This window comes from Seriola dumerili, unplaced genomic scaffold, assembly GCF_002260705.1.
Source record: "Seriola dumerili isolate Sdu_G_001 unplaced genomic scaffold, Sdu_1.0 BDQW01000169.1, whole genome shotgun sequence".
NCBI classification, from domain to species: domain Eukaryota; kingdom Metazoa; phylum Chordata; class Actinopteri; order Carangiformes; family Carangidae; genus Seriola; species Seriola dumerili.
Genome location: NW_019174424.1, coordinates 3,502,861 through 3,529,618, shown reverse-complemented (window position 1 = coordinate 3,529,618; position 26,758 = coordinate 3,502,861). Strand labels below are relative to the sequence as shown.

The window sequence follows — 26,758 nt, the reverse complement described above, 5'->3', positions numbered from 1 at the left end:
TTTTTTTTCTTTTGAAAGGTTGCATGATTTCACACGTCTTTTTTGTTTATGTCCTCCAGAGCTGGAGGAGCAGACTGGTAGTCAAAGAGTTTCAGGTAGGTTTGTGTGTTTGTGTTTCATCCTGTCTCCAGTCCCTTGGCTCTCGCATTTAGAAGCAGTGGTTCTTCGTGGTCAGTGGTCACAAAGACTACTCATACTCGAGGAACTGTTTATGGTAGAATAAGAGATACCTAAAGGAAAAAGAGAAACATTCAGTTCAGGTTTCATACTGTACACTTGCAGTATTGTGCATGTCCCTTTCCATTCTTACCCTTCACTATCGAGTACATCCTTAATGCTGGCCTTGGTGATTATGGCATCATCACATTTGAACCACTGGTCTTTGTGCTGGCGGATGAAGCTGGTGTAGTGGCCACTCTCTAATGTGCCTTGGTGGTTGACCACCGCAAACAAGGAATACCTGAAAATATAGGAAAATTAAGAGCCCTGATGAGCTGGCTCAACATCCTTCTTTAAGTTTGGTTTTGTTTTCTTGTCTGGTTCCACTTTGACACAAGTATCTAATAAAGCCCCATTATCCTCCTCATATATGGCTGCTTTAATTTGTCTAAAACCACACACGGTTGCTCTTTCAGGACATTTTTCACACGTTAAAGAGCACCTCGCATTCTGCCTCTTGTCTTTAACACAAGCACCCTGTATTAAGACAGTAAATTCCCAGCAAATGTCCTGGAAAATGAAAGCTATTGTAACTGCCATGGATGAAGAAAACTAAGCAGCTTTTAATAGGCTTCAAACTATTTAATTTGGGGAAGTCACAGCCGGATGCCTCAGGTCATTAGCATGTGCTGCTGTGCTACAGTAGAAATTTCTCCTGTGATGACAGTGCTGCAGTGTAACTGCTGACGACAGTGTTAATAAATCACTTTGCTGTAATATATGTTTACCAAGGTACTCACTTATTGTCGTTGTTTAATACATCAACCGTCTGTTGATACTGCCCATTCATTCTGCTCTCTTTACTGCAGGTGACAGGAGAGAGAGGAAAAGACAAAGACATTTTTAATGCATGTATGTGTAAACATGCTACACTTGCACATAAATCCACTAGGTGGCAGGATTATCCTATCTATGAAAGCAGATATATCCCTGCCTGTACCACTAATGATCCTTCTGTCTCTGAACACTGAAGGGATGCTACAGCCAGGGGTGGGGCAAGACTGCTGCTGCATGCTCTACTGACACTAATATATATTTATAGGGAGCACTTAATAAAGCTGTGTTGGCATACATGCAGATGTGCACAACCACTGCAAGTACACACTATGTATAGTATATCAAAAGTACATTTATAAACATAAGTAAATTGGACAGCTGCTGTTTAATATTTAGTCAAATCTGTGTTTTCTGAACTGGTGGTCAAGCTAGCATTACAACATTTAATATATAGGTAGCGAAGCTGAGGGGCTGTTTGACAGGGAAAACAAACACTACGACTTCAATGGGAGTCTCACCTGGATGCCATGAAAGGCGTCATGTCCAACTCTAGAGGGAAGGAAACGTATGTAGTGATCTTCCTCCGCAGTTTAGCAGAGTGCTCAAACCGCTGGAGATGGCCAGAGACGGAGGATGAGAGGACAGGAGAGAGGAGAGGGGGAAGGGGCAGAAAAATGGTAAGAGAGAGTGGGGGTTGGGGAAAGGGAGAAGAAATATATTTAGAAATAACAGGCATCAGCATTACAACATACAAAATACAACACATCTAGGTAAAGATGGAAATGCATGTTTTCCACCCTGGCTGTCACACATTTACGCATTCGTAACAAGACAATAACAGGCTTGGATTGATTTAAGACTATCTTCTTGCAGGCTGCTCCTATGAATATCATAAATACATTATAGGCCTCCAATACTATATGATAAATAAAACATGGACAGTGTTGGACTGTACAAGTCATTAAAATCATAGGTGTCCTGGGACACTGTGTGAAAGGACTACACAGTAGGAGGTAATGCACCAACAACTGAATCACATTATGAACACACCTACGCACAAGCAATGTACCAGACAGCTAAGTCACTGCAAAATCTGAACTTTGCCTCCATCAGATGTAAGGCTGCATACACACAGGGCAAAATGTATCATATATTACTGCATACAAAAAATATTTACATATAAAAAATATTTACATATTACATATGAACATCAGCGAGAAACAGGATACAAGTTAAAAAAAATGATATAAAAGTGCCTTAATGTGGAAGATAACATAAGACATAATACACAACACATCCTTTACCACTGCTGTATCTGCTATTTTTGAGTGATGACTGACAAAATTAGATGTGCGAGGGATAAAAACTCAATGTACCCTTAAATAATTGTCAGACGGTGACAGACAATGTAACAAGTGATAATTGGCAGCACGTTGTCAATGGCTGACTCACTTTGAGATGGAAACATGCTACGATGGGGAGCTTCTTCATTGTCAGCTGTTTGGTGGATTCCTGGTAACTATGGCAACCGCCGCACTTGATTTTGGCACTGCTTCCTAGATGCTCGGGCCGTGTAAACCTGCCGAGAGAGGATTGGAATAAAAAGAGAAGAGGAGAGGATGTGTATGAGCAGAGAACATGTGGGTAGAGAAAGAAAGAGGAAGTGAAAACTGGGAGAAAGTGGAAGAAAGCTGTTATAGTTTGTGTGATTTTTTTTTTTTTGTCATGTCACACATGCCCTTAATATTTGCACCCTGCCACACCTGTCTAATTATAGAGCTCTGGCTTGAAGTTAATGGGAAGATATCTGAGGGTCCTAACATGGAGTGTGCCTGGTGAGTTTTGGCGCAGCTACTCTGTATGGCAGTGCATCCAACCCAGAGCCCTGCTGGTATTGCCAACGCCTCGATCACCACGGCAACAGCACCAACCAGTTCTGTACCTTTAAGAGACTTGCTGCAGCAACTAGGGGTGTGTGAGTAGCTGCAGTAAAAAAAAAAAAAGTCAGAAGGAAAGGAGGCGAGGGGGGGGTGAGACAAATACGAGAGGTAGAGAGGGCACGGGGGAAAAGGAATTAGGTGGAGAGGGGAGGGAACGAAATAAGATAAGGAGAGGAGGAAAAGAAATTACAAGAAAGAAGAGGTAGTGGAGGAGATATGTGGGGTCACACCTGCTCTGCCAATGTGGTGATGGGAGAAGATGAGATCAGGGTTGTTGTGCATGAGCAGACAGCATGTGACCCCTTGTACAAGTGGAGGGATGAATGAAATTTATTTGACTACAAGTGGAGACATTTGAGACACATGAATTTGGAGAGGCAGAGGAAGGGATGCAGGAAATTAAGCCTGCTGAGGGAAAAAAAAAGGTAGAAAGTGGCAATACTTTCAAAACGATATGAACATGATTGATTTCTAACAACGTTTAACACTTTCAGTGTTGATGTGCATGAACACAGCGCCATTGATTTAGTGCTATCAAATACACCAAAGTCTAGATGGTGGGGAAATCAGTGTAGTTAGATTAGATAAAGGCAGGACAAAAGACAATGTGTCTGGTGTCAGCTGAGAGTAAGGGTGCACCTGCGTAGGCAGTCTGTGAGCGTGGTGGACCCTGACAGGTGGCTCTCTCCATTGACTGTGCTGCCATCCCCTCCTGGGCTGAGGGGCCAGAAAGGCGTGGATGAGCCAGGCAGGTCCAGACTGATGTCCCAGAATGGATCTATCGTTGTGGAAACACCACTAGAGAAAAGAAAAGGAAAGGGAGTGTAATTATGATGTTTAATAAATGGTGTGTGGTTGTGTGTAGGGTTGGTGTAGGTTTGTGTGTTACAGGTTACCAGTTACAGGTCATGATGAAAGGATGATGACATAGATGGTAACACAAACGCTTAAATTCACACAGCCTTTACAGATTCTGACCATGTTTTTGTTTAAGCCGGCTGGGAGATTGAGTGTGTGCATGTGCATAATATCCACACTGTTCTTCCAGGCCCATTTGCAATTCAATGAAGTGTTACATCAAAGTAAATTGGCTTTACATAAGGAATTTGTATTATTGCAGTCCAATGACTGTGATGGACTGCAGCCCAGGGAAAATGGAGGCTTCCAGTGTAGAATGCATGCAGTACACATAAATATATACACACAGGGGATGGGCTGTCGCACATTATTACTGTTAATCAGATGAGTCATGGTGCTGTAATACCCAGTAGTACCTGCAGGTGGCTGTTACGGCAAGTGGTTACGCATTTGTGATGGTAAGAGAGCAGCCCTGCAGTAATATGGCACCGATATGGTACCATTTTTGTTATTTGCCTTGGGGGATGCATTTTCTGTTGCTTCTTAAAGCCTTACCCATTAGTAATAGGTAGTCAACATGACATTTATTTAATGATTGTGAAGGGGTTCAATTTATGGCATGGTACACAGGATACCATCACTAGCTCCACATCAGCAGTCTCTCTTCTCACTTTGGAGGCAGGCAACGTTGCATTGAGCTGGGCTCAGCTTGCCTGCTAGTCCGTGCAAGGTGCTTTGCAGTTCAGTGCAGCGTGCTAGTGCTAATGTGACAGGACAGCTCTAGGGGGCAGGCAGGCAACGCCTGGGTTTGCTGCTGTCTAGACAGCCCCTCTTACAGCAGCTCCACAGGGACTGGGCCTTTAAATAAGAGCAGTGGAGAGGACACAACCAGTGGTTCACCCACTCTGGGACCACTGGTTATGTCCACATTGATCAGCCCAGCGGTGAGAGGCCACTATAGCATCAGAGGATAGATGTATGACGGATGATGGAGGAATGAGTACATGTAGGAGAAGAGGGATGAGGAGTATAGGTGGAGATGTGATGCCCTACTAAGATGAATGGGCATCAAACATCCCAGGTGGGACTTTATTACAATCCTTTTAGAAACCACAAAAAACAACAACCAGACTGATGCGCAAACTTACTGGCAAACTTGACAAGTAACATCTGATTGCAGGCCACCAGTGAAGATTTGGTCAATGATGCAGTTACAGTGGTTTGGATTGTTGGCCTTCTTCCCATTGTCGTCTCCTGCGGACCACAGAGAGCAGAAAAGTATTAGCACACAAACACACACAGACAACCGTAACAACTTTGTTAGCACCTCTAAAGGACTCCGTCTGGCCCTCTTTCTCACTTTACCATTCCCCTGTAGCGGAGCCTCTATGCACTCTGCACTCCACCTCACAACTCTGAGTACTCTATAGCCAATCAGAGCACGCCTTACTGCAGCGTCTGCGGGCGAGTCAGCCTGTCATTGCACTGCAGCAGGGCCTGTTGACATCACACTCACACTGCTCACATGCTCACTGTCCCCTTGGTACACTCCACTGTCAGTCTCCTTCACTATGTTTCCAGTGAAGTAAGGCACTGTGCTCTGTGGGTAGATCTAAGGTACAACTTCACATGCGGCTTCAGAGACAGTAGGTGGCACAGTCCCAGACACACTCTTCTCAATCTCTCAACTTTTTTTTTTAATGTTTTTCCTTTCAGTCAGAGTTGAACAAGCTGTAATCCTGGCCTGACAGAAAATATTCAAGAATGCACATGCCAAAAAAGAAACAAGAATACACCCTTCAAACTCAATGCATCCAAAGACAACTTCATACGTATAAACAATGAGGACAATACTATGATTGGTTACAGAGAATTAAGTGAGTCTTACTGATGGTGTCCCCTTTGCAGTGCCTGTGTAGTACGTCCAGCGCTGCGATGAGGAATTCGTGGGCGTCTTGCTGCTCGTAGCCTGCGAGGTGACGTGCGTGAGTCCACACCAGGTGCAGCAGCCGGAAGGGAATGTGGGGCGAACGGTGGCCCGAGTAGAACTGAGAGCAGGGAAGAAAGATGGGAGGTGGTGGGGATGAAGGGGAGGTGGTTAGCCCTATTTTTCCACGTTGTTACTGGGAGCATTATGTTTTATCACCTCTTTTTCCCATATTACAGCCACATTGCATCATCTATAATTCATCGCTGAGCCAGAACACAAATGTTCTGTCAGTCAAGGTGATTATCTGACTCTTTTAACGGCTCATTTCTAAAGGCTGTGTTACATAGGAATGAATTTCACCATGTCACCTAACAGCTCCAGCTCTAACGACAGCACATCCTTGGAGAGAGGGGATGTGAAGTGCAAAAAGATCCATGTGTACAGCGCTGCAGATAACTAAAGGTTGCCATGGGAATTGGAGTGAGTGACAATCCAGGTCAGGGTCATGAGATGTGGGTAAGAAAGTAACAGAGCTGAGCGGAGTGCAGGAGTTGGCGGGGTGCAAACGCTACAATGAAGTTCGAACCAGAGCTCATTAATGCCAGAGAGGGCTCTCATTTTTCAACACGTAGCTGTCGCGCACACCTCACTTTATTCTCCACAGTTCCCTCTGAAGTCTGATTGAGCTGTGAGAGGGGAAAACATGCCACGCTGACGTCTCTTTTGAATCTTACAGACTCTGACTTTTCAGCAGTTTGAAGGTGGTTGACAATCGGAATGCGCTACAAGACGAGGAGGAAACGGGAGAGAGCGAGCGAGAGAGAGAGAGAGAGAGAGGATAGAGTGGCTGATCAAAGAGGGCAGCACCTCCCACCTTCAAAACTAAAAAGCTGTGTGCGTGTGTGTCTGCAGAGTCAGAAGACAGCTTTTGATGACAATGAGTTGGAAATAAGCAACGAAAATAAAGAGTTGGGGACAAGGTGAAGTGGAAAGAGTTGGGGATGATAACAGTGCGAGTGTGTGCCTATGAGTGTTAAAAGTATTGATTATTTTTTCTTGTGAGTGACCATAAATTTTCTGTCTCAGACACTGCTTAATACTCAATCAATGACTGCCTCCCTGGGTGATGGAGGTGAGCAATTACCTCCTTCACGTGTTATGTAGCTGAACAGTTCAGCCAGCTGCGACGGGCCAAGGCTCTCTCTGTCTGTGTGTGTGTGTGTGTGTGTGTGTGTGTGTGTGTTGTTTTGGGGGGTGGGGGTGGGGTGACTCAACTCATCACCATCTGTAGGCTCATATATATTGGGAAGTGAGAGGGTGTAAGGGAAAAGCGAGGCAGTGTGGGAGCAGACTAGGCAGCCATTACATAACATCCAGGGCTGATGAATTTCTTAGATGTAAAAAGCCAAACTTTTGCATCACAGAACTGAGATTAAAAGGCTATAAATGGCTATGCAACATAATTCACACTGACTGATGAGGTTCAATAAAGGCGTTATTATGGCATTCTGCTCATTCATTTGTATGTGTCTCTGTACATTCCTTTCATGCAGGATTTTTCCCTCCTCTCTGCCTCCCTCTTTGGACACGATAAGAGAGCGCAACAGTGACTCAGCCTTCTGCAGTGGGTTATAGTGCGAAAGAACATTCTGTATTATATGGTTGTAAAAAAAAAAAAAAAAAAAAAAACCAGCTCAACTTTGACCAAAACCATATGCTTTTCTTTTCTTTAAGGGATTAAAGAAACCTATACAACAAGTTTACACAGGCAAACTGTGCATCATACCTCCTGAAAGAGCTGCGACATCTCACACACCAGACAGGAGTTTGATTGCATCTCGCACTTGTGTCTGTCGGAGAGGAAGAAGTCTCGCAGCAGTGGTGTGTGTGTTAGGGCCTGAACAATACAGTTCATGAAACATGTGTTGCCCAGGTTTATTAACCCTCGTAAACCTGCAGGACAAGAAGAGAGGAAGTGAAGAGTGAGAACAACATGGCAAAGATTAAACCTGACAGCGCTTATGATTCATACTGCTGGCAATGGACGCAATCTGAATCACCACCAAAGACCTGATTGTTCTCTGTGTTCTGACTTTTATCTGTAGTCAGCTTGCTTATCAGAAATCAGCAAATTTAGAGAGAATTCTGGAATTAGTTGCCAAAAGAATAACACATATAATTAATATAGATAAACAGAAAATCAATCAGCAACTATTTTGATGATCAATTAATCATTTAAGTCTTTTATCGAGCAAAAATGTCAAAAGTTATCTAGTTACACATCCTCAGTTGTGAGGATATGCCTCTCTTTTTTGTCTTCTGTGATAGTAAACTCGGGCTTTAGGAAATTGCAATGGACATTTTTTTTTTTTTAAATGATTTTATGATAAATGACACAAGCAAAACTATGAATTAATTAATCAAAAAATTACAATTGGCAGCTTAATCACAAAAAATAATTGTTTGTTGCAGTCTTATATGGAACCATACCTGGGTAATTGTTAAGACATAAAAGCCATTGGTGCTTTCAGATTCTGTTTTTTTGTGTGGCTGGAAAGTTAACAATATGGTGTTGGGTCAGGTCTGCCAGCAAAACTGTGTGTATCCTGGAGCAGACCCCAAAGCTGTGAATGGATTCATTTAGAGTGAGAAAGTAAAGCTACAGTCCTTCCAGTGACGGCCAGTAGAACAGGTGAGACACAGTGAGGACTTGGGTCTAATCCAACTGAGCAAGGTTTGGTTTGGGAAGAGAGGGCTCAGTGAGAGCTTAAACACTTCAGAGTGGTTCTCGGTCTACTGCCCAATCTTCGCTACCAACCAGGCTGTTTGAAGATATAAAGGGGTGAAGGATGGCAGGAGACAGTGGGCAGAGGGAAGGGTGAAATCGGCAAAAACACATAAACAAAATCAGGGACAAACAAGGAGATACCAGGAAGAAATCAAAGCTACAGACGACTGACAAAATACAACAGAGAGACAACAAGCTCTGTGGAGACACACAGACAAATTCAGGGCCGCTGTGGTGTGCATCTATCAGAGAGGGAACACTGTGTTCTACCCCCTCAATGCACTGCCTGTGGGACTGCCTAGTCCGGGGTATCACACTTAAATGCATGACTGATCCCCAGTGCACATGTATATAACACACACAAACAAACACACACACACACACACACACACACACAACTGGGGATGAAAAACTGTACCGCTGAAGATTTGTAGTCTAATGCCCACCTATGGTACAGTTTGTAGTGATTTTCCTCCGCTTTGGATTATGTCGTAATAACTCTAGCTCCCTCTTGGTCGGCTCCCACGTCGTGTATTTCTCTCCTATGCCTGTGGATACAAACACAGACAAATAATGTGACGGCACTGAGACATCAGATGGCCTTGTTTCAAAAGCTGCATTAAGTTCTCCGACAGAAAACAAAATGATGTACCTTGCAATTTCCAGGCTTTCCTCTGCTCCTCTTTGGCAATCTGCTCCATGTCTTTGTCGTATATGTAGTCTTGACACACAAAACAATATATTCCGCCGTATAATAAGTCTATCGCTAGAAGCAGGAAGGAGGGAGAGAGAGGGAGAAAGATTGCACCATAATTACAAATAGATTTTTTTTTTCCAGCACAGTCATACACATTGGGTTTTATTTTCCCGTTTAAACTCTCTGGCGCTGTATAGATGCAGTGAGGTGGCAGTGAAGTGCTTTCTCTACCTGCATTTTTCACTCACCACAATAATGTTTGCATCCGATTGCCTGCACTGAGCAACAATAAGAGATGTGAGGGAAGCAGTGATGGAATAGGTGTATCTGTCTCCCACCCCCACCTGTGCTTTCAACTAACACACCATCCTCTTCCATTCTCCAACTCCGCGGCAACAATACTTCAGCTCTGTTGCCGTGACAACCTATTTTTAGCTTAACCGGACATTTTTTCTGTTTTTGGTGCTACCCACACTGACAAAGTGAGCTAACACATCATGTAGAAAACCTGACTGGTGTATGTTACGTTGTTGTCACAGTTGTTCTGTGTGTGGTGTGTGTGTGTGTAAATGCAAATGAACCAATTTTGTATACCCACATTATTTTAATGAAATATCCAAGGTTACTGAAGAAAAAAAAAAAAAAAAAACTTGCATTATAGTGAAATAATACAATAACAAAATTTCCCCCGGACCCTTTTTTTTTTTTTATTGGTACCCTTCAATAATATTTGGTTGCAACGATGACAGCGTCTTAACGTTTCTTGTAGTTTCTTGTAGTCTTGTAGTCCTTCTTGCAATAGCAGATTACAGCTCCCTCCAAAGGTTTTCAATGAGATTTAGGTCAGGACTCATTGCTCGCCAGTTTAAAACAGCCCATCTTTTCCTTTTCAGCCATTCTTTTGTGCTGCTGGACGCGTGCTTAAGGTCATTTGTCCTGCTAAAAGACCGAAGACCTTCGTTTCAAACCCAGTTTTTACACACTGGGTAACACATTTCGCCCTGAAAATGCCTTGATAATCTTCTGATTTTTTTTTTTATTCCTTTGATATATGCAGTGCCTCCAGTAGCAGAGGGAGCAAATCAGCACCACAGCATGATAGAACCTCTACCTTGTTTTTTCTTGTAGTTGGTTCTTTTCCTTACATGCTTCAGGTCGTCACCAACAAACTGATGCACTGCATTCCCAAAGAGCTTCTGTCCACAGAACATTTTCCAATAGAGGCTGTAGCTTCTCTAGGAAGGTTTTTTTTTTACAAACATTAGTCTTGCCATTTTGTGCCTTTCTTTCAATAAAGGTGTTTTTCTATTTAGGGCATCAGTGTAACACTGAAGTGGGATAGCTGTGGTTCAGGAGGCAGAGCGGGTTGATGATGTTCGATCCCCGGCTCCACGAGTCTGTAAACCCAAGTGTCCCATTGTATCATCGTTGTGAGAGCGTGTATGTGTGATAGAAAAGTGCTGTATGGATAGAAAAGGCGCTGTATTAATGGATGAATGTAGCTTGTAGTGTAAAGCGCTTTTGAGTGGTCGATAAGACGCTTGCATTATATAGGTGCAGTCCAGTTACCATTTACCATTTCTTGGCCTTCGCCCGCTCCACAGCTCTAGATTGCTGCAGGACGGCCTGAGGCTCTTTAGACGTCTTGCAATCTTTGGCTATTGCCTTGTAAGCTTTGGATTTGTTATGTTTTTTGATAAAGGCATTTTTGATATTTTCAGACAGCTCTCTTATCTTTGCCATTGTGAAAAAAGAAATTGGAAAGAATCAAACCCTTCTTTATGCAGCAAAACCATCGTTCATTTGATAATTCAGGTCATGTGACTAACTGAAAATTAAGCCTTATTTGGTTTTTAATTTTGTTTGAGGAACAAATTTAAATTAATCAAAAGGGTACCAATAATTGTGTCCATGGAATATTCTGCTTATAAAAAAATTGGTTCATTTGCATTTATTTCTGGAAATACTCTGAATTATGCGCTTCATTTCGACGAGGACTGTGTGCGGTGTGTGAGATAAAACACAAATACATAATGCAGGGAAAAAAATGAATTTCTTTGGAAAACATGATCATCTTTTCATGTCATCTTTGTATTTGCTGGCAAAGCATGGCCACATGCAGCATGGATGCTCCTCTCTGGACAACAGCAACCCGTTTGAGAGAAAAATGAGAGTGACACAAGTGGCAGCGAGAGTAAAAGGATATTGAGTATGAGTACCGCACAAAACACGGATAGGAATTCATAAATCTTGCTCACTTGAGTGAAGGACGAGAGCAAAGAATGAGAGGATGAAAAGGTGGAAGAAAAGGAGAGGAGGCTGTAAATGGGGTCCAGTGAATGAGAGAGTGAGGTAGCTAGAAAAAAAAGGACAAGAAGAAAATAGGAAAGGAGTCCTGAAGAGGGAGGCTGTTAGAGAAAAGGAGGTGAAAAAGATGTAAAAAGACCCTGAGAAGGGAGCTCGCTATCTAGCAGTCTAGCAGACAGGGGAGTTTGGATTAATTTGATTGGAGGTGGAGAGGAACAGAGTGCCAATGTCAGAGAGGCTCCTGTGGAACGCTTAAAGCTAATTAACACTGTAGCCGTGCACTTGGGGTATGTGTGTGTAACCAAACTGTTGAAATGCATTTCATCACTTAAAGCCATTCAGACAAGGACCAAGCCACCCCACTGTCTTCCCTGTTCCCATATATAGATGTCCTTGTCAGGGTAATATCAGAATCTTGCTCATTAGTGCCATTGTTTTATTTTGCTTAATTGGCATGTGAGTTTAAGGCAAGGCTCTCTGGTAGCTGTGGATTAGCAATGTCTACCCCTCCCTTGCTGCAGCATGAAGGCGAATGTTGTAGCTTAAACCCATGACATTTGACTGGCTAAGGAGCTCCCAGCAGAATGGTAATGCGCTGCGGTTAGAGGGAGGTTCAGCTCCCTGTCTGCTCAGAGGAGGAAGTTGCCCAAAGTAATGCTGTAATCCTTCACTGGTAATGGCCGATGCTGCAGTGGACCACAGGGGTGCATGTGAATGTGAAGACTGACGTGGTGCGAGTGAGCCTTGGATATAAGGCGGGACAATACATTCATAGCTCTACTGTGAGATAAACAATTATCTTAATACAATAAGGCAATTACTTAATTTTAACGAGTAGGTGCATGGCTTACCTAGATTGTGTCTCTTGTTTTTTGCGTGCTCGTGGATGTGTTTCTTCGTAAAACAGCCGAAAAAGACGCAGTAGAGACAAGAGTGGAGTCGGTTCAGGTGGGCGCCACACATGTGACAAATACACGACTTGGCCTGAAGAGAAAGACCCAAGGGAGGACCGGGGATTGGGGTGGGGACAGAGGGGAAAAAGGAATTGAGAGCACAAAAAGAAGAAGACAAGTCAGTATGGTGAGAAAAATCCTCTGCAGCAGGACAGAGCCCGGAGCTGTAATGTAGAGTGGCACAGGCAGACAGAGTGGAAGTCCCTGCCAGCTGAGTTAGATTTGTATCTTCCAGTCAGTCACACAAACACTTTGAAGGATACAGTACTTGAATAGATCTGATATGAAGACAGGCTAAAGACTTCTGGGCCTGTTGACAAATCCAATGCAGCTGAATAACAACATATTTCCACACTGAATCTTTCGCTCTCTAACACATGCAGGGCATGATGGGATTTAATGCTTGGCGGGCAACACTGAAGACAGCGAGCAGGATCTGTCTGAAGCACACACTAGCAGTGGCTGGTGTGTGCGCGATTGGTTTGACAACAGCACTCAGGGGTGACCGGAAAAATTGTATTTTAGAAAGCCTGACATCTTCAGCAAATCTGCAAAAAAAAAAGAAAAAAAAAAAAAGAGCGCTGCAGGGGCCACACAGGAGCACAGGTCCCCACCTTACGCAGAACACAAACTTTACAAATGTGGTTAAGGGTAGCCCTGAGAAGGGTTAGTCTAGCATGAGTGCCAAACGTAGTAAGGGAGGGAAAAGACAAGTGTGGGCATGTTGAACTTTGTCATAAATTCTGGGAACACGTGGGCTACAGATGCTGTGTGTGAGCAAAGGCGCATGTATGAGTTTGAGTCTTTATAACTGCATTATGAAGGCCTGAAGACTGCAGCCGTCTAAGAGCTCTCGCAATGTAACACACAACCCCAATCACTCGAATAGGTTTCAGTGTAAAAGCATCCAACACTCAAGCTAATGAACACAGCAGCGTAGGCCACAAAGACATACAGGGTATATGGCTGCCTGGTTTTATGACAGTACAATATTAGAGAGCTTCAACAGCTGCTCTGCTGGTGAAAAAAGATGGGGCTGTGATACACAGCACAAGCACCTGAAGATGTGTTACGGTAATATGAGCAATACACCTGATTCTACTTGGGTCATTAAAAAAAAAACAGTACATCAGTAAACGCAAAGTCTTTTAGCAGTGAATACACACTGCTTTGCCTGAAGAGTTCTGTTGGTAAGATGAGTGAATGTGCAGCAGAAAGTTGTCAGCATGCCTGCCTTGAGAGGGAGAAATTGAATAACAGAAGGGATGGAGGGAGAGGAAACAGATCTAATCAAAGCCTTTCAGGGTGCAGACCTGCTGCAATGAGTCGCCCACTCATATAGAGAAGACAGAAGGAAAGGAGGTGTGAAGCAAAGGTGAAGAGATGCAAAATGAGAAAGTGACTATGGGCGAGAGAGTTTAGGTTTCTGGTACACTTCCACATAGCTAAAGCTACTGGACATGAACGCGACAGCCCTGCTCGGTATTGTCTGCCTGTTGCTATCTTTTAACTAACGATACAATAGTATAACCCAACACCATCTGAACAAAATTCAAGCTTGCTGCACCAGAGAAATAAAAGAGGCTGTGCCCATCAGTTTCACTTCCTTCTCTCTGGATGACGCATAACACAGAACAGTCTGTGTAATGGGATGACTACACAGCTAAAACCGATACTGTTTGTGTGGAATAATAAAGCAGTGTTTATCACACTTAACCCACAGGGTGACTCAAAACCTCAACATCCAAGGCTACAACATTTTATTTTATTATGAAGCTTAGTGGCTACCTCAAGAACCAACTCAAAGTTACCAAACGAAAGATTTACCATATAAACTCTAATATGGCTGGAAGTGGGCAATCAGTATAGTGAGGCTGCATTTATACATTGATCTTAACTAAGTATAAATATGTTCCAATAAACTGCATGCATCCAAAGGTATTGCCAAATAGAGTTCTGTTTCTATTGAAGTGTCTCAATTCGCATACTTACACTTGCTATTTTGAGTCCAAGTACATTTACATTGACAAGTATGGCAACATGTAAAATGATGGGCACTTCTCTCCCTGAACGCTCGCCATCTTGGCTTCATAGCGGAAGGGTACCATGGATGCATTATAATTTAAACTGGTGATTTAAAATCAGTGACCGATACATCGCAGGTGTGGACGGCGCCTAATTTCCTTATCACATGACACAGGAGGCACACACAGGAGGGTTAGCGGGAAAGTACCACGGTCACCGATCGTTTCCGGTGAGTGCACAAAGGCAGTATTTGATTTGGGACAACACTACGCCAGTGAGTATATTGTGTACACACACAGTGTACTACATGTTACTGTAATGACTGAAGTGTCCAATTTGAGAAAAAGCATATCAATCACTCTCTTTCTAAATATATATATATTATAAATATGAACAATAATACCAAGACAACTGCTTTGAATCTTGACATTACAACATCTGGTATCTCATGCTATGGGAAACCTTTAATTATTATTAGGCTTCATTTTAAGCACATGCCTTCTACAGGTGGTCTAACAAACAGATGAAAGTGCACTTGGATTTCCTTAAAATGTGTCTAGTTTTCCTAATGGGCGAAGTCAGACAGATTTTGAAGGTTGTTGAGACCTGAATCTGCAGAGCTGGAATGGCAGAACTGTAGGAGTGGACTGAAATTATCAGAAATTCTGATTGAGCAGGTGGATGCAAAGCTGAAATAATAGTCCCAGACAGAAGCAATTCAGTATTCACTCGTTCATTTGCTCAAATCATGGTACACTAGGGAGGGGTGTTACATGAAACACCAGGCCTGCGTTTTGGCTGAGCATTAGTGGGCGTGGGCTAGATTGTGATGACATTGCAGTGGTGGGGATATTCAGGGTCGCGGACCCTAAGCTCTGTTTTCATTCAAATTGGTCTGTTAGCCAGGCAGCTTTGAATAAGAGGAGGGGTAGCACCAAAGAAGGGAGGGGACCTTCTCCTAGGAGGGACAAATGTTGAGTGATGGATAGAGTGAAGAAACAAAGTGTTGACTGACTATAAAACCAAGATCAAGACTGACATCTACAGCAGACTCTTTAAAATTTTAAAGGCAGAGCTTATGTCACTGGCATCCAAAGAGAAAAGAAGAGCACAAAGTTAAAAAGGGAAAGAGTGAAGCAGGACTTGTGTTTTTAGTGTGAATGAAGTAAACTGTGCAAAGACGGAACACATTGTGTGGAAACACAGCTGAGTACATATGAAATCCTAAATGTATGTTTTTTTTGTTGCCTCTCTAAGCCTGTCCTATCTAAACAGTGATGCCATTAATCCCCCCCCCTCTCCTTCATTGCACCAGGACTCCAATTCAAAAACAAGAAACCCTGCCAATGCCACGCCTTGCCCTCTTCCTCACCCCCCTCCTCCTCCTGCCTTAACACCCCTTTAGCGGGCAGAAAATCTATCTCAGCTCCAGCACCCACAGTTCACAGGCTGTCTATTCCTCAGTGTCAGCAGTCTTGCATCTCTGTGCACCCAGGGCTTTTAATGTTCTATTAGATCAGCTATTGATCAGCCGCTGGCTCAGATGACTGGAACAAGTGTCGGACAGGTAGAAAGCTCACGCTCGTGCTGCGCAAGGCTGCATCTCCCATCTGGGATTGGTTCTTTGAGGCCAGTTAGGCTGGGCTCCATGTCCAAGGGGTATGACCCACTAGTGTAGAAAGCTGGTGATTGATGGAAGAACAGATGCAGAAAGGCATTAGCTGGATGAATAGATACGCAATATATCTTTAACGTGAACATAAGATAGCATTACATGCTTTGTGGGGCTGTGTGTGGCTGTCAGCTAACAATGACCCAGGTGGAGCAACTATGAATTCTCCAGTGTTTTAGATCTAGCTGAAAACATATAAAACTAAATGAAGCAACAGTCATGCCTCACACCCAGCTTCCCCTCCTGCATTCTTTCAATCTGGCTGCATTATTCTTCCTTCAGCATTTAGGTTAATGCATTCATACATTCAAACGGAGCCAGTAATGTGATGAGCTGCAACTGAGGAGGAGAGAGAATGACGACGATGATTATGATGTGGACAAAGGTCTGGCTCTACTGAGCACGCTCCTGCTGCTGCAAAGAACAGACCGGGGAGGGGATGGGAGGGGAGGAGAGGAGGGGATGGGAGGAGAGGAGGGGATGGGAGGGGGAGTCAATACAGAGCAGAGAGTATGGCTATATGAGAGCAGTGACTCACCATGCTGCCTCACACTCATAAGCCTGTGCATGCCTCTAAACACACACATACTCATACACCAACAAAATTAACAATGGCTGGCATGCGTACTGCAAACTATAAATATGCATACAAAGACATGAATAATCCCTCCACAAGCATATATACGTACATGGACATTGTTAGACATTTGCTTTGAATGCTCAAACACACATACATACAGTCCTTTCTGATTCTATATTTAATATGAACATGCCAAGGGGGGCTGGGGAAGGAGACTGATGGGGATGAGCCAGAACCGTGCTGCCTACTGACCCCGTGGGGCTGCAGCCTGTCAGTGCTTTGGCAGGATGATGTTGTTACCCCCACCCCCCGAAACCCACATCCCCACTATCTTCACATGACAATGCCTAGCCTGCAGTATGCAGTCCCAATAAAAAGCCCCGGAGACACACATGCATACAATATAAATCTCACTCTATTCCCTTTTCACTTCCATCCTCCATCAGCTCATTGTAACCTCTGTTGACAATGACATGCTGTGTGGTCTTTTTGTGAGAATGTATTCCCACCTCATCCAAATGAATCTGAGTTATGTGTAGTTTGGCCTCATACTGTCACGCACCACTGTAAGGACATTATAGCTAAACCCTGAGCCCCGTGGAGTGTAGCTTCTTGTAAGGGGGTTTGCTCAAGTTGTGTAGGTTGCTATGATAAAGCGTTTTGCATCACATGTGATGGCTCTACATAGGCGTGCATGTGTGGATGTGATTATGATCGCTCAATTAGGGAGAGTTAGGCTGTGCTTGTTTCCTGACTTCCAGAGATCAGTGGGTGTAAAGGAAAAAAGAAGAGGCAGCAGAATAGTTTCCCCTCACAAGTACGGTAAAAATGCTGGTTTATGCTACAGTTCGCCTTATCATTTGGAAAAATTATCAATTGTTCCGAAGCTGGCTACCTGAGTCTATGTACACATTTCAGAGAGGGTCTAGTGGAATACACACATGCTTAGAAACCAGCTGTACTGCATCAAAGAGTACTTATGAATCACTGCAGAAAGCCCCATTACACCACAGCACCAAGCCAACATCTATCCAATGCAGCAGGATCTGGACTGACCAAGGCCACAAAACAAAAAAAAAAACAAAAAAACAAAAAAAAATTCAAATAACATTGACAAAAATGTACAGCAAGAGGACAGATTGTGCAGATAGATTGTGTGTTTTGTTGTGACTGTCTGCACAGATGGTTAACAGTCTAGCTAAACAAGCTAAACAAAAGGCTGTGTGATCATTTGTCAAACCTTGCAGATACCAGATGCCCACAGCCACGCCGCTCCACCAAAAGAACACGAACACACACACACACACACACACACACACACACACACACACACACACACACACACACACACACACACACACAGAGGGAGGACTGTGCATGTGACTGACACCCACAGCACACGGCCTCTGACTGGAGACTCCCCTTGGACTCAAATCTCATCAGATCATATGTTGATTACTTTTTTTCCCCATGGCACCAATCAGGGTCCACAAAGCCTAGAACATTACCCCAAGGAAAACCTATAAGCAGTACTTACAGAATAGAGCCACAGTGGGGCTATTAGTGCACAAGTCTGTAAAAAGTGAGCAGACCTAAGTAATAAATTATGTTCCAAGAGTCTAATGCGACAATTTTCACCTTTTTTTTGACAGCGACAGAGAACCATCTCTAGACAAAATGCATATTAGGGCTCAAATATATCCAGAAAATCATTGATACGAATCACAATTTTAATGGGAATTTTAAAATTTCATTTTCACTGAAGAAATATAAAAATAATGATGATGTGATTTTCTGGGGTCTGTATCAAACAAGCATGTTCCCTTATATGTCAAGAATATGATTAGTAGGCCGGGGCATCTCTGTAACACAGATGCTTCATTTATAACAGTATGGTGTGACACATTTTACCTTTATCAAAAAAATTCCAGGCCCTCCGGTTTGGATATTGCACTTGACCATATTGTGCTTTCAAAAATATTTTGATTAATTATTCAGCCCTAATGCCTAGCCCAAAGAAAAGCAGTCACATTGATTCAAGGTTTTAACAATAGGGAATAATTGAGTGTCCACACTCCAAGAGATTGATTACCTCTTGGTTTTGGGCTTGGTCGGCCCCTGGAGAGTGATTGACAGCTCATTAGCCAGATGGTGGTACTAAGGGAGGGCTGGACAGCAGCCTCATTGGCTAGCTCAGGCCATGACCAGCATGCTTTGTAGCAGTGGTGTCTTTCCAGACGCTTTTGGACGGTCAAATGAGAAGCACCATCTCTGGGTGAAGGGATGGCAACGAGGAGAAATGGTCAGTGGGAGGGAGGGAGAGATGGAAGAGGGACTCAGTCAAAAAAGAGAACTTGTCTGAGGAGGAGGGGCTGAGATTAGAGCTGGATGCAGCTTACACAGAGATGAGTATATTCAAAACGCAAAGTCATGCTTGTCCTCGGTCGTACACATTTTAACCGTTACCAGGTTTTATGTCCTTGCACATACTGTATTAGGCTTTAATAACTTCCCCCAAAAATAAAACAGATGCCACTTTATAGATTAACATGCCAGCCTGATTTTCTTGAGTCTTCTCTACATTGCTTCTCTGAAGGCAAAGTTTAACACTGCTAATTAACAGCCTCCTGCAGCATCCCATGCAAATTCCTGTGCCAACGTTGCATTTACTTGACCAGGATTGCTCCCTAGTGGAAGATTGGGCAAAAAAACTGCTGTACCAAAGCTTTTCCTCTCCTTTAGCATCTCTGATCAGAAATACATGGCAAGGATGGAAGGCATTGAGGCACAACACATCCAGTATAGTCAGAAACTGGGAGACAATAGCATGTGAAAGGGACACCACAAGGTGACACACAGAGCCCCAGATTACTCTGGGAGGAGGTTGCAGACCTTGTGCCATTTGTTTAGTCTGAGTCACTGAGCCACAGCCATGGTGACTGACAGACCAAAAGCCACATTAGACAAGATCTGGGAGTGACAGAAAGCACACAGACATGGAAGAAATAGGCCCGGATGAGAGCCAGAAACCAACATCTGACATCACCAAAGAGAGAGTTGGCTACGAAGCGGTGGTATGAGGAAAAAGAAGAAGGGAATATGAGAGGATTACAAGCTTGGCTATACATTTCACAGGATCCAAGAATTTAGACGCAAACCTCTATGAATAGGAAATGTGTGCCATTTTAACAATGCAGTGAATGGTTTGTGTAATTTTAAAATTGTAACAACTGCACTATTACAAATTACCAAAAGATAAACAATACACGCAATTTTTGCAGAAATTTGATGGCATAATCAAACGGTAACAAGAATCATGGGCTGAACTAGGTTTGCAAATAGAAAAAAAAGCAAAAGCAAGCAAAAGGAGGAAGAAGCGTGGGAGTGAGCGCAGAAGAGGAACGGGTGAGGCCTATGAAGAGGCTGGAGGAATAGATCCCGATGCTACAAACGTATGCTGATGAGTCAGGGAGCAGGCCTGTGATGTGATGGAGACTGATCTGACAAAGAGATCTGCTCCCAGCACAGGAATCAGGCACTCTCCAGGATGGGCTGTGCCTCGGTGCAGTGTGTGTGTGTGTGTGTGTGTGTGTGTGTGTTTGTGAGAAATGGGAGAAAAGAGTGACAGAAGGAAGTATGTGTCATCCTTGAAAATCTTCCTCCCTCTGAAATTCCCAACAATATCTGGCAAACGATTTCTCTCTCATCCTCTCTCATCACAGGCAGAGAGTGGGTTTGAACTTGTGGGAAAGGGGGGTTGTGGTTCCTCTGATCCTATATGATTTATCAAAACTAGAAGATAAAAAAAAAGTTGAGTTCAGTCAGCTCTCTAATCACGACCCTTACCCCTTTATTCAAAGTGACAGCAAATTCTTCAAAGCAGTTATGGCTGTAAAATTCTACCAACCCCACCCACCCACTGCTTTCATCTCATCCAATTTCCACTCATCCTAAGATAATAGCTCTGGTTTAACTGCATGGCAGATTCCTTCATGGTAGCAGTGTTTTACTAGACACAGAACCTTCTCTTACAAATGATAAATCGAGTCCATTCTGCTGGATGGAGCAGCACACAAAATAAATAACCATGACCGTCATGAATATTTACACCATCCCTCAACCACCACAGCCATTCACAAAATATAAATTATGAATATGACTGAAGTCAGGGTCTAAAGAGGAATGAATTCAACTGTTAAAAGCAAGGGCAGGTTCCTATCTATGAGCTGTGGCGACATCCTTCTGTGCAAATCTGCTTAAATGGCAATTGGCAATCTGGTGGAACATGAATCTCAATTAAGAGGGGAAACATCAGAAATCTGTTCGGACAAAAGCAAACTAAGGCTCACATGCCGTACTCAAACAATAATTCACTGAACTCTGTAAATATCACCGCACAGTAATAATAGATTTAGAGACAGGAGTCAAAGTAAGGATTCAGGAAGCTACAAGGGGAAGTAGATCAGAACAATAGTTCCTCCACTGACATGGAGCTGATTTTTGACATGACACAAACTGGCAGTTTGTATGGGTGTAGCCCGTCTGGCTACGTGGCATGGCCAATCAGAATCTGTCTGCTAACTGACAGCCCTCGACATGTGGCACACCTTGACCAGTACAGAATATAATGAAGCATAGAAGCTCAAAAGAAAAATAGAAAATGAGTTATTAGTCTGGATCTAATGCCCATTAACACCGAAGGGAAAACACTATTGCATACTTGTTCATGCTTGCCATCTCCCTTAGTGGGACATCTTTAATACACTGCTCAATTTGCATTTAATTGTTTTCTCCATAGAGCATTTGTGTCATATACAATTATAGAATGATTTAGGTATAATTAGTGTTTGTGCACAGAAGACAATTAAGATATGTTTACCCAAAAGACCAGAACGAAACCACAACAATAACAATTTTAACAAGTTAAACCAATAATTTGTGGTTGACACTAGTGTGCATTTCATGGGGCATTTCATGAAGATCTAACCTGGCAAAAAGATTACTATCCTAATGTCTCTGAATAGAAGATAAGAGATCCCAAGCCAAATTGGGCCGCAGTGTCATCTCTGGTAATTCGTAACTATGGCATTCATTCAGCCATTTTTTTTACCCATGTGGGTTTTAGTCTGTGCATGCAGAGCAGGTGACAGATTTTCCACCAATGTTATTGCACATCGCCTGGGAATTGATTTTAGCTTGAGGTAGAGAGGATGACAGCTTGCAGGGAGGCTGCTGAGGACAGACAACAAAAAGGGAGAGAAAGACGCGAGGAAAACAAGAGAAGGTGAAAAACGGCAATTCAGGATAAAAGGAACTGGCTAATGAAACGCATCTCTTCTATCCTTCATCATTGAATGACAATGTCTTTCAACCCCTCTATGCCGAAGGTGCCTCTTTACTACAGTGTTTTCCCTGTTTGCCTGTTAATACACTACTGGCGGACAAATATGCAGTAATCTATTCAAATACCCATTTCAACATAGCAAGGACAGATGCAGGATTTGTATGTGCATTTCTGTTCCACGATGTTAAGATACCAGGATAAGATGTCTGAGAAGTCTTAGTGAGCTAAATCACAATTCAGAGCTGAACAAAAACCAAGACTGCCTCACCTCATGAGAATACACTGCCTGTGTACCACTGGAGCAGCACAACACCTGCTCTGCATGTCAGATTAGTTAGGTGGTGAAGAGGCTGAGTGAAGGGGGTGTGAGGCACAAACTCATACTCCCATATAGACATCCTGAAGGGCAATTAGGGAGTAGGGAGCCACTGTTGTCTCCTTTTTCTCTGTATCAGTTACCTGGACCATCATTGTCTGGGTACAGATGAGCAGAGCAGAACCACTAAGTACACACCTTAACAGACGTTAGACAGCTGGTATACAACAAATTCACAGGCAAAGCTAAAAGGATGGCTTTCATAAGCAAAACTAACCACTAAATGCTGATTTTAAAAACAACTCAGTTTGTCCATAGCTGTATTCAGAAACACAACAGCATGGTCACTTTCACAATCTTTCAAAGCATAGGTAAAGGAGAAAAATATGCGTAGCCCTTGCCCTTTTCACTTGCATTACAGCCAAAAATATATCTATAAAATTAATTATATATCTAAAATGGCTCTATTAGATAAAGTGCAGTATTCCAGCGCAGTTTTTCAGTGACAGGGACCTGGTAAGGCCTATTGTCAGTTATGTAAGATTACCTCAAGATTCTAAGGCCACAGGTGTATTGCGACACAGTGACATGTGAGAGGAACTAGGTGGTGCACATTTCTAAGAAAAAAAAATGCACTGACATGGACTGGAGGGGAACAGAGCATACAAGTACAACCCAGTCTAAAACTATCAATGACTTTAAAGTGTACAGAAACCTTCTCACGACAGTACAATCTAAAAGGGATTAAATGTAAAACTGTCTCTGAGTGCCATCTAACCTTGAGGAACCCGGGGCACTCATGCAGCATGCCACCAAGTACAGGGCATGGTAGCAAAACAGGAGAAAGAATTTCACCATAGCCCTCACATGCTGTCACTGTGTTTCTCTTGACATGGCAGAAACATGAAAAGGTGTTTGTCAGGGGTAAATCTAAAAGTGAAAAGTGGTGGCTGCTGGGTATGGAGGATATTTGCAACAAGGGTAGCGGTGTGAGATTGGCAGTGATGGTGCTGAGACAGTGAGGCTTTCAAAACTGATACAGAAATAGTTCTCCCAGAAGTAACCGACAAACCAGGTTTACAACAGCTTAACACACCTAGGAGGATGGGCAGAACATTGTGAATCACTATGAAGTGAGCATTAGAAAGCACCCCACCAGTTGTACCCGTGACAGACTAACTGAGCTCCTGTTGGTCCCATTACTGTGAAATAGAGTGTGAGAATAAAAAAACAAGACAAATTAATATTTGCTCTTGCTGCAGTGTCACCCACTACACTGTCTGACAACCTTTTCGGACTGCCTCATACATTTTCAGATGTTCTCTGGCACTTGGTAATTCTGATGTACTTCAGGGTGCAAAAAGCATCAAATAAGACAATGTGAGCACCATGCTCAAACCAAAGCATGTCACTACAACATTGCATAAGCAAAAGGGTCATTACCTATTTTCCACTTGCTATTTGGTTGATAAGTCCTCAATGTAACTGAGTTATGCTTTTGGCTCCTCTGTTCACAGTCCACCCTCCCACCAGGTAGTCTTACTGGCTGTAACAGTATTACAGCAGATCCAAGGATGGGGCTGAAATCTTCCGCTACATAGGTTTACATCTAAAATTCAGTCCATTAAATGAAAAGGCACTGAGGCACACAGGTAGGTGAGCAAGAGGAGAGAAAGCAAGCCAGCTCTTATTCATCTGAACTATCTACAGTATGTCAGTGAAGATGAGGAGGGAATAAGCATCAACTCACCAGCTCTGTCCATCCTGCATCACTCTGACGCACCTATTTTAGCACAACGACATAAAGATGTGTGACATTCATAAGAGAGGCATGGATTTCTTGTGACAACAATCAAGCAACCTACAAATTGTTGCTAAGCCACAGTGAAAATAAAGCTTCTAGTTTTTGAGGTTTTTTTCCAAAATGAACATCATGACACAAAAACAATAAAAAACAAGTTTAAGTTGACAAAAAGGAAGAGAAAGGGTGGGAAAGTGAGAGAGACTGCAACACAGTCCAGTGATGACTTCACACTGAAGAGAGCTATTCGGGGCTGTGTAGGCCGAGCAGGTTTGGGATGAGCTAAAAAAGAAATTGGCAATAAAGTAATGAGCTGACTCCTCAACACCCAAACTCCTGAGTGAATGACCAGTGCAGAAAAAACACTGACCTGGGATGCCTAGGAGTGAACCGCTAATCTGTGGACCCAGTGTGTGTGTGTGGAGAGACACAATGGGTCCATTTGGTGAGGTAATGTTAGCCCATGGCCACAACTCTCCTCAAACCCAACTTTAGCCATCCAGCTTACTATACAGCATCTACCAAACAGCGCTCAGCTAACCTTGCCGACTGGCTCCCAACAAAAGGTTGAAAAGCTTTAGCTACTAAACACAAATTAAGGGTTGCAGCTAAAATTGCAATGAAGTCTCCGCAGTTCGCGAAGCAGAGTCTTGCTAGCTAACTTACCGGTGATAACCTAGCTGGCTAACCCTAGTACTAGCAACATTGCTGCTGCAAGAGTAGTTTCAGTAAGACCGTAGTTTTGATAAACCCCGTTCAGTGATTGTGCTTCATGTGGGACATCATTTGCACTCCAGTTCTGTGTCTGTATGTGCCACATTCAAATTATTTGACTTTTGTTTCTGAAGCTAACGTTGCAGTTCCTGTGTTTTTACCTTGCGTCTCCTGGTCTCAGCAGTACCACTCCAAACAAAGCATTGGTATATGACTCGAAGATTTTGTTTCCAATTGTCCACCTTATAACCGTTCACATGGGAGCACCCGGCCGGACTCATGACAGACAAAACATTCAGTTTGGGTTTTTAGGTGACAATGAAAAGTCTCCTGGATGATTCACTTAGCTAGCTGGCTAGCACGAACTGTCTGTCCAGAAATGGTTTCCGTTTGGAAATGGGACAATCGATGTAGTATCCAAAATGCTCCTCGGGCATCTGACAAACACGGTCTTTGATTAACTAGCTAAAAATCTGTTCATGTAGTCATCTAACAGAAATACCACTTCACTAAGATTTCTGTTCCCTTTGCTGTTTTGACAGTTGCCTTTTCCTTTAACGTTAGCTCCACTTCCACTCTCACGATTAGTTAGCTTTCTTTCTCTAGTTAGCCTGCTAACACTCAACTACAGCTTCACAATGCCCGCCCAGCGTACACCGTGATTTGCCAACACAAAGAGATTACGTCACTACGTTGCTTTTGGAGCACGTTGGGTGCGCTTGGTTTGGGACCCGGCTTGTTCCGAATGGGTGAATTTTGGATTTCAACCACGGGATGCATCGATGACGTTGCCTTGACAAAAACACCTCCCGTACAGGCTAATCTGGAATATATAACCGATCCAAAAATTTACAACAATGTTATTCTGAATGGTGCAAAGATGTGCTTTTTTTTAAAATAGGCGTATTGCCGGCAGGAACCCGACTGTTATTGCCTTTACCTTATGTCAATCATTATTGATAGATACTTTTGGGAGATGTTCTTCCGCTGTCTCATCGATGCAAGTATTTGATATCACTAGTTATCACCTATTCAGAAGTGTCAGTTTATGCCTGCAGTTTAGTTGAGTATATGACACAAAAATAATTTATAGGAAACATTTTAATCAGCAAAAATCCCCCATTCTTATTTGAAGGTAAAATTAGTAAAAGTTCAATGTCTTTGTATCATCAATGGAAGACTACCACCTAGTGGTTATATGGTGTAACTGAAATAAAGCCTACAAGACTCGCCTTCAAAGTCAACTTGGCTTCATGAATATGTGACAGTATGGATGGATAAGAAACATGGCAATGAGATCAGGGCTCGTGCTGGCATGTATGACCATAGGAGCCTCTCATGTCTCAATTGCGACCTCAGGTTTGATGAATACCCCGGAACAGATGAATTTTTTATCAGTCTAAATATGTATGATTAAATGTAGCAGCTGAATCAGAATGAATAAATTATAGCACAACGAAAAATAAGTGAGGCATGACATGACAAAGCCTTGCTGCTGGATCACAACAATCTCATATCAACAGTTAAAATGATACAGACCAAAAAAAAAAGCCCTTAATATTTTGAGCTGAACTCTCATCAGTAATTGAGTTTTGTAACTTGCACTTGAAAAACAGGACAGTTCCTCTATGTTTTCTGCAAGATAGGGTCACACTGGAGTGCAAAACACGATCGCATTGTGGCACATAGCTGCTGTACAGTCTTTCGCACAGTAAATGGTGTGTTGGAAAGAACAGTAGTAAACCCTTCTCCAATGAGGATGCACTGATGTGTAAAATTACTCACTCTCGTCTAATTTGTATTATGGTCAATGGACTAAAATTCAAGTGGGAATGTC

The 26,758-nt window shown here is 43.0% G+C and overlaps 1 protein-coding gene across 2 annotated transcripts; it reads right to left on the bottom strand.

The window, feature by feature from the left end:
- Positions 1-25,503, bottom strand: LOC111227243 (ubiquitin carboxyl-terminal hydrolase 22). Of its 2 annotated transcripts, XM_022752675.1 has the most exons (14): positions 25,083-25,503; positions 24,157-24,189; positions 12,368-12,500; positions 9,165-9,278; positions 8,959-9,060; positions 7,511-7,677; positions 5,683-5,842; positions 4,943-5,048; positions 3,576-3,734; positions 2,449-2,575; positions 1,515-1,606; positions 960-1,022; positions 311-460; positions 1-230 (listed from the first exon to the last, which is right to left on the bottom strand). In XM_022752675.1, exons 1-14 carry the CDS (start codon positions 25,200-25,202, stop codon positions 188-190), a joined length of 1,569 nt encoding a protein of 522 aa, XP_022608396.1. In that variant the 5' UTR covers positions 25,203-25,503; the 3' UTR covers positions 1-187. The 2 variants fall into 2 exon arrangements, with proteins under 2 accessions (XP_022608396.1, XP_022608397.1); XM_022752676.1 differs by lacking the exon at positions 24,157-24,189.
- Positions 25,504-26,758: the final 1,255 nt, after the last annotated feature.